Here is a 12,990-nt window from a genome sequence, read left to right as displayed (position 1 = left end):
AACTTTTTCAATAACAGATTGGCATACAGTGTCAACTGTGTCATTTTCCTGCTTTTTTCCTAAGTAAATATCCGTAAAAGCTAGTTAAGTTAAATTTCCTGACATTTTTTTCTTCTTCATTTGCTTATCATACTTTTATCCCCCTAGAATCTGAATATGATAACATTTACATAATTTCAGATTTTGTTCTAACTTTTACTATAATGTAGTAATCTGACTTGTTCTATCCGTCAACTAATTGTATCGAGAGAAATTAACCTTTTTTTCTAATTTTCTATTCTATTATTTTTTCATTTATTTTTTTCTAGAATTTTCAGATTTTACGGATATATTTGAAGCAAAAATAGACGCCCTGCTCTCTCTCTCTCTCTTTGCCTATCTTTGTTTTAGTCTCTTCTTCTCTCTCCTATCTTCTCCTTAGGCCATGTTTGCGAGCTACGTCCCTGAAATCATAGAGTTAATAGGAAACCGCAAGAAATATGGTGGTTCCTATAGTGCTGTTAATGGGAGAAAGTAAGTATTACCGGGAGGCTCTACTGCCTCTGCCGCAGTAGAATCGTCCTCTGCATGCCCTTTTGTTTCTCTGTTCCATGCATGTAGGCCATGTTTGCTCGCTACGTGCCAGAAATTGCTGCTCTCATCCTTAATCGGAAGAAATACGGAGGGAGTTATAACTCGACCCGAGGCAGAAAGTAAGTCAAACAAATAAACAAACAAACAAAATGATTGTAAAAGGTGTGGTTTTGGTGTGACTTCTCAAATTGCCCCCCCCCCCTCTCCTAAAGAGGAGTACCAGTAAATTATTCTAAAATGTTTTATATTGAAAAGTTTAGACCTTTTAAAAATATATATATTTTTTTAAGTCACACAGGTGACTGGAGAGTTTGGCCATGAAAAGCTTATGCTGTTGTTTTGTACCGGTATTCGTGTGCTAGCCGTCATCGTGTCAAAAGTATTATTTGCTATATGCTTGAACGTTTTACTCATTTATTTACTAGAATGCTTACATGTTTGTGTCTGTGTTTTGTGGTTGCCGGTCATATGCATCTTACCACCCACCACAATGCACATATTATTATATTTTTTGGGGGGGGGGGGAGCACTTAAAGTCAGGACTGATTCCAACTAGAGTTGTAGTCATTTTATATAGCATTTGTAAATTCATGAATATATTGAATTTTTAACATTATATGCTCTATCTTAATGACAGAGATGATGTCATTGAAAATACTTCACAATTAAAAAAAATGAATAATGACTAGTGTCTTAATTAAGTGTCCTGGGAAACAGACCTACAAAACGGGACTAACCTTTAGTTAAATAATCAGCTAATCTAAATCGAATTTATTCCCAGATGATTTCAAGTGAATGTTAATAAAATGGTCTACTTTTTTGTGTCTTTTTCATGTCCACATACGCTCTGGCATGTTCCTCGCTTGCTTCCAGTTTACTTTTATTTCCTTGTTTTTTTGTGTGGTACCAGCAGTTCATTTGATTTTCCAAGCCCTGCTACATTCCTGGCCTTAATCTGCAGTCAGACCTACAACCTAAGGGGCCAAATACTACCTTGAGATGTGTGCTCATAACTCAAATTTCCATGCAAATCTCCCATTGACATCAATCAATGAATGATTATATGCAGAAATTCAAGTTACAATATGTGTATCTCAAAGTACAGTAGGATTCATCCCTACTGCCTCATCCCTCTGAACAAACTTCTCTTGGCTCGTTTTTACAATTTTTTTGTTGTTTAATTTGTTGTGGATAATTTTTTGGGACTTTCTTTTAGTCAAGTCTCTTCAGCCAGCGTCTGTTTTTGGTAATTTATTCTCTTCTCCTTTCTTCTGCATTCTGAAGGATGTGTATTTCTGTTTCATGTGATTCGTATTCTTATCTCTCAGTCCTACTGTCCTAGTATATTCCCATTTTTCATACCTTTTCATATACAAATATGAATAGAATTTATCTGTAATATTCACATAAAGACCCAATTCTATAATGTAAACAAGATACAACATGATAAATAAGAAATGTAATAAGATACACAATGTTCGATTTATTTCAAAATCATGTGCAGGTATGTGAGAAGTTGTTAGTATAAATTACTTGTATCTACAGTGGGGCAAAAAAGTATTTAGTTGGCCACCAATTGTGCAAGTTCTCCCACTTAAAAAGATGAGAGAGGCCTGTGATTTTCATCATAGGTACACTTCAACTATGACAGACAAAATGAGGGAAAAAAATCCAGAAAATCACATTGTAGGATTTTTAATGAATTTATTTGCAAATTATGGTGGAAAATAAGTATTTGGTCAATAACAAAAGTTTATCTCAATACTTTGTTATATACCCTTTGTTGGCAATGACAGAGGTCAAACGTTTTCTGTAAGTCTTCACACACTGTTGCTGGTATTTTGGCCCATTCCTCCATGTAGATCCCCCCTAGAGCAGTGATGTTTTGGGGCTGTTGCTGGGCAACACGGACTTTCAACTCCCTCCAAAGATTTTCTATGGGGTTGAGATCTGGAGACTGGCTAGGCCACTCCAGGACCTTGAAATGCTTCTTACGAAGCCACTCCTTCGTAGCCTGGGCGGTGTGTTTGGGATCATTGTCATGCTGAAAGACCCAGCCACGTTTCATCCTAAATGCCCTTGCTGATGGAAGGAGGTTTTCATTTTCATTCATTTTTCTCATTTTGTCTGTCATAGTTGAAGTGTACCTGTGATGAAAATTACAGGCCTCTCTCATCTTTTTAAGTGGGAGAACCTGCACAATTGGTGGCTGACTAAATACTTTTTTGCCCCACTGTAAATCTTCAAACCAATAAGTTTGGTACAATATGTGATGGAACTGATCATTGCAGTAACAGCTTAAAGAAATGCCCTTCTTAACCCCATCCTGAGTTTTATCTCACAATGAAGAGTTTATCTCACAATCCTGCGGGTACTATCCTGTAGCAGGGATACTGTCTGATGGAAGTTACCCCCCCCCCCCCCTGTGGAGACAACATGAATCTTGCTAAAGATAAGCTCTTTTCTGGATTGTAGAATGTAGCAATCACATCGTAATCTCCAACAATGGAAATTGTCATTATTTTTAATCTGTTAGTGGGAAGCCAGAATGCTCTCTGCTCTTGACCTGTCCTTCAGGCCTTACATAGGACGGACTGTACAGTCTAAAGGGCTTTAGTACTGTCAACTGTTCACATAAAAATGGACTATTGTTCATCAAAGAACATGTACCGTAGAAGTCAGGGAGAATGATGTGTTGTTTGGTAATAAACAGTGGGCTGGCTGTGTGTGCTGTCTACACGGAAACCGACTTTTCCAGGTCTTTAAACATAAAAAAAAAAAAAAAAATCTGTCAGATCCAACGTATGATTTTATTTTTTTTCCAGATTCAAGAAAGAACGTGAAACATCCGTCAGCAGTCTATCAACATCTTTATTTTGGCTGCAGCTTTTAGCAAACCTTAGTTAAAATCTTATGACTATTCCTGGATCTTATTTCCTATAGGCACATCGTGGTCTGTGGTCATATTACCCTTGAAAGTGTGTCCAACTTCCTTAAAGACTTCCTACACAAGGACAGGGATGATGTCAATGTAGAAATTGTTTTTCTCCATAAGTAAGTGTACCATGTTTTTTCCTTACACTTTACGGGCCAGTTTCCCGGACCCAGATTAAACCTAGTCTTGGACTAAAAACCATAAAAACCAATTGAAAGTCCATTGAAAGTGTGTTTTATTCCAGGACTATGGGTTTAATCTGAGTCTGGGAAAATGGCCCCAAGACTCATAACAATACTGAGTGTTTCAGAGAAGGAAAGGTGATAGCAGCTCCCAAAATTGACCCCAACAACCTTTTGGGAGCTGCTACCACCTTTCCTTGTTTTGGAATACTCAGACTCTACAATGACTATATCCTGATATGCACCCAGATCCACGGAAACCGTGGAAACCGTTTGGTAAAGCCGACCCGTTGCATCATTAGAACAAATGACCCTTCAATTACTACACAATGAATTGCAATTTGACTTGCTGAGGAGGAGAACTCACTCAGAGCCCCAACATTAACACAAGTGTCCTGACTGTCTCAGTACACAACCTAATCTTGAGGTGGAAGCCCCGGTTAACATTAAAACACTCTACTTTCTGTCCCAGTATTTCCCCTAATCTTGAGCTGGAAGCCCCGGTTAACATTAACACACTCTACTTTCTATCCCAGTATTTCCCCTAATCTTGAGCTGGAAGCCCCGGTTAACATTAAAACACTCTACTTTCTGTCCCAGTATTTCCCCTAATCTTGAGCTGGAAGCCTCGGTTAACATTAACACACTCTACTTTCTATCCCAGTATTTCCCCTAATCTTGAGCTGGAAGCCCCGGTTAACATTAACACACTCTACTTTCTATCCCAGTATTTCCCCTAATCTTGAGCTGGAAGCCCCGGTTAACATTAACACACTCTACTTTCTATCCCAGTATTTCCCCTAATCTTGAGCTGGAAGCCTCGGTTAACATTAACACACTCTACTTTCTATCCCAGTATTTCCCCTAGTCTTGAGCTGGAAGCCTCGGTTAACATTAACACACTCTACTTTCTGTCCCAGTATTTCCCCTAATCTTGAGCTGGAAGCCCCGGTTAACATTAACACACTCTAATTTATTTCTATCCCAGTATTTCCCCTAATCTTGAGCTGGAAGCCTCGGTTAACATTAACACACTCTACTTTCTATCCCAGTATTTCCCCTAATCTTGAGCTGGAAGCCCCGGTTAACATTAACACACTCTAATTAATTTCTATCCCAGTATTTCCCCTAATCTTGAGCTGGAAGCCTCGGTTAACATTAACACACTCTACTTTCTATCCCAGTATTTCCCCTAATCTTGAGCTGGAAGCCTCGGTTAACATTAACACACTCTACTTTCTGTCCCAGTATTTCCCCTAATCTTGAGCTGGAAGCCTTGTTCAAGCGGCACTTCACCCAGGTGGAGTTCTACCAGGGATCTGTTCTCAACCCACACGACCTGGCCAGAGTCAAGGTAACTGGCCTGTTTAAATGATGTATGAACCTACCTGACTCATTCCTTACAGCTGCTATAGCAGAGCAAAACGGCCTCAGCAGTGCATCTCCAACCAACTCTTCAAGAACTATACCAGGTCCTGGTCAATTTGGTTACTTACAATACGGTCACGTTTATGAAGAGTTACAATAATTTTACCTTTATAAAGAGTTACAAATCGGTTACCTTTATAAAAAAAAAATGTTTTACTTTCAAACATTCGTTAACACAGCCAGGTAAATCATTGAGATTGATAAAGGGGAAATAAATAGACTAAATACGACAGGAACAGAGTCAGAAATGAACGCTCTGTGACATATGATAGCTACTGTTCATAGCTCTGAATGAATGTAGTTGTGATCTCTTTGATTCTGCTGTGGTGTCTTTAGAGGGAGCACCAGGGCGATTGATATCTGTCTAATGCCCATTGGATGCCATTTGGGGCTCAGAATCTGTCTGTATAGAATCTGTTCTTAAACTCTGTCATCCCTCAGATCTATTCAGTTCTTAATCTAGTCTCTCTGTCATCCCTCAGATCTATTCAGTTCTTAATCTAGTCTCCATGTCATCCCTCAGATCTATTCAGTTCTTAATCTAGTCTCCCTGTCATCCCTCAGATCTATTCAGTTCTTAATCTAGTCTCCCTGTCATCCCTCAGATCTATTCAGTTCTTAATCTAGTCTCTCTGTCATCCCTCAGATAGATTCAGGTCTTATCTAGTCTCTCTGTCATCCCTCAGATCTATTCAGTTCTTAATCTAGTCTCTCTGTCATCCCTCAGATCTGTTCAGTTCTTAATCTCTCTGTCATCCCTCAGATCTATTCAGTTCTTAATCTAGTTCTCTGTCATCCCTCAGATCTGTTCAGTTCTTAATCTCTCTGTCATCCCTCAGATCTATTCAATTCTTAATCTAGTTCTCTGTCATCCCTCAGATAGATTCAGGTCTTATCCAGTCTCTCTTTCATCCCTTAGATAGTCAGGTCTTACTTAGTCTCTCTGTCATCCCTCAGATAGAGTCAGCAGATGCCTGTTTGATCCTAGCTAATAAATACTGTGCAGACCCTGATGCTGAGGATGCTTCCAACATCATGAGGTACAGATACAACGTTGATTTACAAAACATATTACATTTACTATCCCATTGAAACATGACTAGAGGACAAAAATTATACTTGAAAGCATGTGAATACAGTTGAAGTTGGAAGTTTACATACACCTTAGCCAAATACATTTAAACTCAGTTTTACACAATTCCTGACATTTAATCCTAGTAAATATCCCCCCGTCTTAGGTCAGTTAGGATCACCACTTAATTTTAAGAATGTGAAAAGTCAGAATAATCGTAGAGAGATTTATTTATTTCAGCTGTTATTTCTTTCATCGCATTCCCAGTGGGTCAGAAGTTTACATACACTCAATTAGTATTTGGTAGCATTGCCTTTAAATTGTTCAACTTGGATCAAACGTTTCGGGAGCCTTCCACAAGCTTCCCACAATAAGTTAGGGAAGCTCCTGACAGAGCTGGTGTAACTGAGTCAGGTTTGTAGGCCTCCTTGCTCGCACACACTTTTTCTATAGGATTGAGGTCAGGGCTTTGTGATGGCCACTCCAATACCTTGACTTTGTTGTCCTTAAGCCTTAAGCCATTTTGACGTATGCTTGGGGTCATTGTCCATTTTGAAGACCCATTTGCGACCAAGCTTTAACTTCCTGACTGATGTTTTGAGATGTTGCTTCAATATATCCACGTAATGTTCCTTCCAAATGAAGTCATCTATTTTGTGAAGTGCACCAGTCCCTCCTGCAGCAAAGCACTAGCACAACATGATGCTGCCACCCCTGTGCTTCACGGTTGGGATGGTATTCTTCGGCTTGCAAGCCTACCCCTTTTTCCTCCAAACATAACAATGGTCATTTTGGCCAAACAGTTCTATTTTTGTTTCATCAGACCAGGGGACATTTCTCGAAAAAAGTACCATCTTCGTCCCCATGTGCAACCGTAGTCTGGCTTTTTAATGGCGGTTTTGGAGCAGTGGGTTCTTCCTTGCTGAGGGGCCTTTCAGGTTATGTCGACATAGGACTCATTTTATTGTGGATATAGATACTTTTGTACCTGCTTCCTCCAGCATCTTCACAAGGTCCTTTGCTGTTGTTCTGGGATTGATTTGCACTGTCTCTCTAGAAGACAGAACGCGTCTCCTTCCTGAGCGGCTGCATGGTCCCATGGTGTTTATACTTGTGTACTATTGTTTGTACAGATGAACGTGGTACCTTCAGGCATTTGGAAATTGCTCCCAAGGATGAACCAGACTACAATTTTTTTTCTGAGGTCTTGGCTTATTTCTTTTGATTTTCCCATGATGTCAAGCAAAGGGGCACTGAGCTTGAAGGTAGGCATTGAAATACATCCACAAGTCCACCTCCAATTGACTCAAATGATGTCAATTAGCCTAACAGCAGCTTCTAAAGCCATGACATACTTTTCTGGAATTTCCCAAAGCTATTTAAAAGGCACAGTCAACTTAGTGTATGTAAACTTCTGACCCACTGGAATTGGGATACAGTGAGTTATAAGTGAAATAATCTGTCTGTAAACAATTGCTGGAAAAATGACTTGTGTCATGCACAAAGTAGATGTCCTAACCGACTTGCCAAAACTATAGTTTGTTAACAAGAAGTTTGTGGAGTGGTTGAAAAACAAGTTTTAATGACTCCAACCTAAGTGTATGTAAATTTCAGACTTCAACTGTAAATATTCTGGAGTAATGCATTGATAATAGATAATGTACCAAAAGTAATTGATTAATTATATTATATATATATATTATATTAATTATAACTGACTGCTACTACTACTACAATATGTCAACTCTCAAGTTCCCTAAGCAAGAAAACTGTGTTACTATTGAGTCCAAGATCCTGTCGACGGGTTCTTACATTGTTTCTTCTAACAATACCTCAGGGTGATATCCATCAAGAACTACCACCCGAAGATCAGAATCATTACCCAGATGTTGCAGTACCACAACAAGGTGTGTGCAGTACAACCCCATCAGAGGTATTTCAATGTGTCATTGAACTCCAGCGGAGGCAGGCTGAGAACATGAGATCTCTACTGATATACTTCCTGCACCTCAATGATATATTTTAGGGTTGTAACTTTCATAGAATTGCCAGGTTTTTCCAGATTCCCTGAAATCATAATGGATTAAGAGGACATTCAGAATCCTCCAACCAGGAATGCTACAAAGCCTGGAAATTTTGGGACACTTACCGACATTTTGGAACCCTAATCTCTCTGCATCTTTCCTGCGTGTCCCCAGGCCCACCTTTTGAACATTCCCAGTTGGAACTGGAAGGAGGGTGACGATGCCATTTGCCTTGCTGAGCTGAAGCTTGGCTTCATCGCACAGAGTTGTCTGGCTCAGGGCCTCTCCACCATGCTGGCCAACCTCTTCTCCATGAGGTCCTTTATCAAGGTACATGTAAACAGACTGTAATCATGGGTCAAATCCATTTCCAATGACCAGGAAGAGCTGGAGATTATTCCACTTGTCCACAGGCTTTTGTGCAGCATTGTTCTTCATCCGTTGATCACACTTTGTCTGTAGGTGCCTGGGTTCTAGTAAAGACTAATGAAGTGAATATTCAGACTATTTTAAATATATAGTCGTGGCCAAAAGTTTTGAGAATGACACAAATGTTAATTTTCACAAAGTCTGCTGCCTCAGTTTGTATGATGGCAATTTGCATACACTCCAGAATGTTATGAAGAGTGATCAGATGAATTGCAATTAATTGCAAAGTTCCTATTTGCCATGCAAATGAACTGAATCCTCCCAAAAACATTTCCACTGCATTTCAGCCCTGCCACAAAAGGACCAGCTGATATCATGTCAGTGATTTTCTCGTTAACACAGGTGTGAGTGTTGACAAGGACAAGGCTGGAGATCACTCTGTCATGCTGATTGAGTTTGAATAACAGACTTGAAGCTTCAAAAGGAGGGTGGTGCTTGGAATCATTGTTCTTCCTCTGTCAACCATGATTACCTGCAAGGAAACGCGTGCCGTCATCATTGCTTTGCACAAAAAGGGCTTCACAGGCAAGGATATTGCTGCCAGTAAGATTGCACCTAAATCAACCATTTATCGGATCATCAAGAACTTCAAGGAGAGCGGTTCAATTGTTGTGAAGAAGGCTTCAGGGCGCCCAACGAAGTCCAGCAAGTGCCAGGACCGTCTCCTAAAGTTGATTCAGCTGCGGGATCGGGGCACCACCAGTACAGAGCTTGCTCAGGAATGGCAGCAGGCAGGTGTGAGTGCATCTGCACGCACAGTAAGGCAAAGACTTTTTGAGGATGGCCTGGTGTCAAGAAGGGCAGCAAAGAAGCCACTTCTCTGCAAGAAAAACATCAGGGACAGACTGATATTCTGCAGAAGGTACAGGGATTGGACTGCTGAGGACTGGGGCAAAGTCATTTTCTCTGATGAATCCCCTTTCCGATTGTTTGGGGCATCCGGAAAAAAGCTTGACCGGAGAAGACAAGGTGAGCGCTGCCATCAGTCCTGTGTCATGCCAACAGTAAAGCATCCTGAGACCATTCATGTGTGGCGTTGCTTCTCAGCCAAGGGAGTGGGCTCACTCACAATTTTGCCTCAGAACACAGCCACGAATAAAGAATTGTACCAACACATCCTTTGAGAGCATCTTCTCCCAACCATCCAGGAACAGTTTAGTGAAGAAAAATGCCTTTTCCTGCATGATGGAGCATGATGGAGAACCTTGCCATAATGCAAAAGTGATAACTAAGTTGCCCGGGGAACAAAACATGGCCAGGAAACTCCCCAGACCTTAATCCCATTGAGAACTTGTGGTCAATCCTCAAGAGGCGGGTGGACAAACAAAACCCCACAAATTCTGACAAACTCCAAGCATTGATTATGCAAGAATGGGGCTGCCATCAGTCAGGATGTGGCCCAGAAGTTAATTGACAGCATGCCAGGGCGGATTGCAGAGGTCATGAAAAAGAAGGGTCAACACTGCAAGTATTGACTCTTTGCATCAACTTCATGTAATTGTCAATAAAAGCCTTTGACACGTACGAAATGCTTGTAATTATACTTCACTATTCCATAGTAACATCTGACAAAAAATATCTGAAGACACTGAAGCAGCAATCTTTGTGGAAATTAATATTGTGTCATTCTCAAAACTTTTGGCCACGACTGAACAGACTATTCCATATTCTGACTGTATTTGTAATTTCAGAATACTTGTGTTATATTTAAGACAACACCGTTGATGTACATACACTTACAGGGTTATTTGCTTTATGCTTTACTTTGTTAACTTTTTGTGCGAGGTAAATAAAATATGTTCTTGATAATATGCAAGCCGTGTTTTATCCTTTATTGTTTCAGATTGAAGAGGACACGTGGCAGAAGTATTATCTGGAAGGAGTAGCCAATGAAATGTATACTGAGTACCTGTCTAGTGCCTTTGTGGGCTTATCCTTCCCCACCATTTGTGAGTAAGTATGATACTGTTTTCTGAAGTACATACTATATCAATTATATTCAAATCACCATCACCCACCTCTCTTTCTCTCTCTCTACAACTTTCATTCTCTCTCTACCTGTCTCTCTCTCTCCATCGTTCCCTCGTTCCCTCGACATTCCTCTGTCTCTCTCTGTCTCTCTCTCTCTCTCTCTCTCTCTCTCTCTCTCGCCATTGTTCGCTCTCGACATTCCTCTCCCTCCCTCGCTCTCTCTCTCTCTCTCTCTCTCTCTCTCTCTCTCTCTCTCTCTCTCTCTCTCTCTCACATTGATTGTTTAATAATATTGATGTTTTTGAATGCTCCTCTCCAGACTCTGCTATGTGAAGCTAAAGCTGCTACTGATCGCTATCGAGTACAAGTCTGATATACGGGAAAGCAGGTACAGTTCAAATCAAATGTATTTATAAATCCCTTTTTACATCAGCTGATGTCATAAAGTGCTATACAGGAACCCACCCTAAAACCACCAAACAGCAAGCATTGCAGATGTAGAAGCACGGTGACTAGGAAAAACTCCCTAGAAAGGCAGGGACCTAGGAAGAAATTGCCAATTCTACATCTTGATGTTTGTCAGGCGTTGTATTGTAAAAATAATGTTGAACAAGTCACATGCGGCGCTATACAGGTTATCCATTTGCCAAATGTTAACATTTGTGAATTATGACAGAATGTTTCTGTCATAATGTCACAATGCTGCTACTCCCTTTCCAACAGACACACAGCCATGACACATACAGTGCCTTGCAAAAGTATTCAGACCCCTTGGATTCACAGTTTATTGTGTTACAAAGTGGTATTAAAATGTATTTAATTGCAATACATATAAATCAAGCAGATTTAAGTCAAAACTTTAACTTGGCCACTCAGGAACATTCACTGTCTTCTTGGTAAGCAACTCCAGTGTAGGATTGGCCTTGTGTTGTAGGTTATTGTCCTGCTGAAAGGGGAAATCCTCTACCAGTGACTGGTATAAAGCAGACTGAAGCAGGTTTTCATCTAGGATTTTGCCTGTGCTTAGCTCCATCCCCTTTCTTTTTATCCTGAAAAACTCCCCAGTATTGATGATGTCAAGCATACCCATAACATGATGCAGCCACCACCATGCTTGAAAATAAGAAGGCAGTTACACAGTGATGTGTGGTTGTTGTTTTTTAGTACTTTTTTCTCCCCACACTGGCACTTACAGTCTTGGCCCATCGTTGCAACTCCCGTACGGACTCGGGAGAGACGAAGGTCAAGAGCCATGCGACATGACCAAGCCGCACTGCTTCTTGACACACTGCTCGCATAACCAGCCACACCAATGAGTCGGAGGAAATACTGTCCAACTGGCAACCGTGTCGGCGTGCATACGCCCAGCCCACCACAGGAGTCGCTAGAGAACGATGAGATAAGGACATCCCGGCTGGCCAAACCCAGATGATAATGGGCCAATTGTGCACCGCCTCATGGGTCTCCCGGTCACGGCCGGCTGCTACACAGCCCGGGATAGAACCCGCATCTGTAGTAACACCTCTAGCACTACGATGCAGTGCCTTAGACCGCTGCACCACTCGAGAGGCCCCTGTGTTGGAATCGACCCAAATATAAGGCTTTGAATTTAGGCCAAAAAAGTGTATTCCTTTGCTGTGATTTTTGATGTTGTTGCAGTATTACTTATTATTTAGTACCTTGTTGCATACAAGATGCATGTTTTGGAATATTTTTATTCTGTATATTTGTATTCTTCTTTTCACTCTGTCATTTAGGTCATTATTGTGGAGTCACTACGATGTTGTTGATCCATCCTTCTCCCATCACAGCCATTGAACTCTGTAGCTGTTTTAAAATGACCAATGGCCTCATGGTGAAATCCCTGAGCAGTTTCCTTCCTGTCCTGCAGCTCAGTTCAGAAGGACGCCTGCATCTTTGATGTATCTGGGTGGTTTAATACATAATCCGCAACATCATTATTAACTTGACCATGCTTAAAGAGATATTCAATGTGTGATTTGTTATTGTGACCCATCTACCAATCACTGCCCTTCTTTATGAGGCATTCGAAAGCTCCCTGGTATTTGTGGTTGAATCTGTCCTTCAATTCAGTACAATTCAATACAATGACATTCAATACTTGACTGAGGGACAGGGACCTTGCAGATGTAGGGTTAGTCATTCATAAATCATGTCTACCCATATGATTTAAAACAGTAGTACAGTACATGTAATATATTATGTGATTTGTCACAGTTCTGGGGTGACCAGGCTAGAATACAGGTATGGTTGTGCTCAAACTGGTCTGGGGTGACCAGGCTAGAATACAGTACCTTAGCTCTAATGTTGTTCTCTCCAAGACACCTAACCTTACCTGAATGTTCATTCTCATCC

General features: G+C 40.7%; 1 protein-coding gene across 7 annotated transcripts in view; it reads left to right on the top strand.

The window, feature by feature from the left end:
• Positions 1-12,990, top strand: part of LOC139376985 (calcium-activated potassium channel subunit alpha-1-like) — a 198,021-nt gene that overhangs the window by 126,352 nt on the left and 58,679 nt on the right. For 6 of the 7 annotated variants that reach the window (XM_071120020.1, XM_071120025.1, XM_071120022.1 and 3 more), the window contains 8 exons: positions 422-513; positions 3,517-3,627; positions 4,939-5,044; positions 6,076-6,158; positions 8,028-8,097; positions 8,389-8,544; positions 10,487-10,596; positions 10,934-11,002. In XM_071120020.1, coding sequence (XP_070976121.1) covers positions 422-513; positions 3,517-3,627; positions 4,939-5,044; positions 6,076-6,158; positions 8,028-8,097; positions 8,389-8,544; positions 10,487-10,596; positions 10,934-11,002 — 797 coding nt within the window. Of the gene's footprint in view, positions 1-421; positions 514-600; positions 693-3,516; positions 3,628-4,938; positions 5,045-6,075; positions 6,159-8,027; positions 8,098-8,388; positions 8,545-10,486; positions 10,597-10,933; positions 11,003-12,990 lie in introns of all 7 variants that reach the window. The other variant, XM_071120021.1, reaches the window with a different exon arrangement.

The sequence above is a fragment of the Oncorhynchus clarkii genome, chromosome 20, assembly GCF_045791955.1.
Source record: "Oncorhynchus clarkii lewisi isolate Uvic-CL-2024 chromosome 20, UVic_Ocla_1.0, whole genome shotgun sequence".
In the NCBI taxonomy this organism is placed as follows: domain Eukaryota; kingdom Metazoa; phylum Chordata; class Actinopteri; order Salmoniformes; family Salmonidae; genus Oncorhynchus; species Oncorhynchus clarkii.
This window is presented reverse-complemented; position numbering and strand designations above follow the sequence as displayed.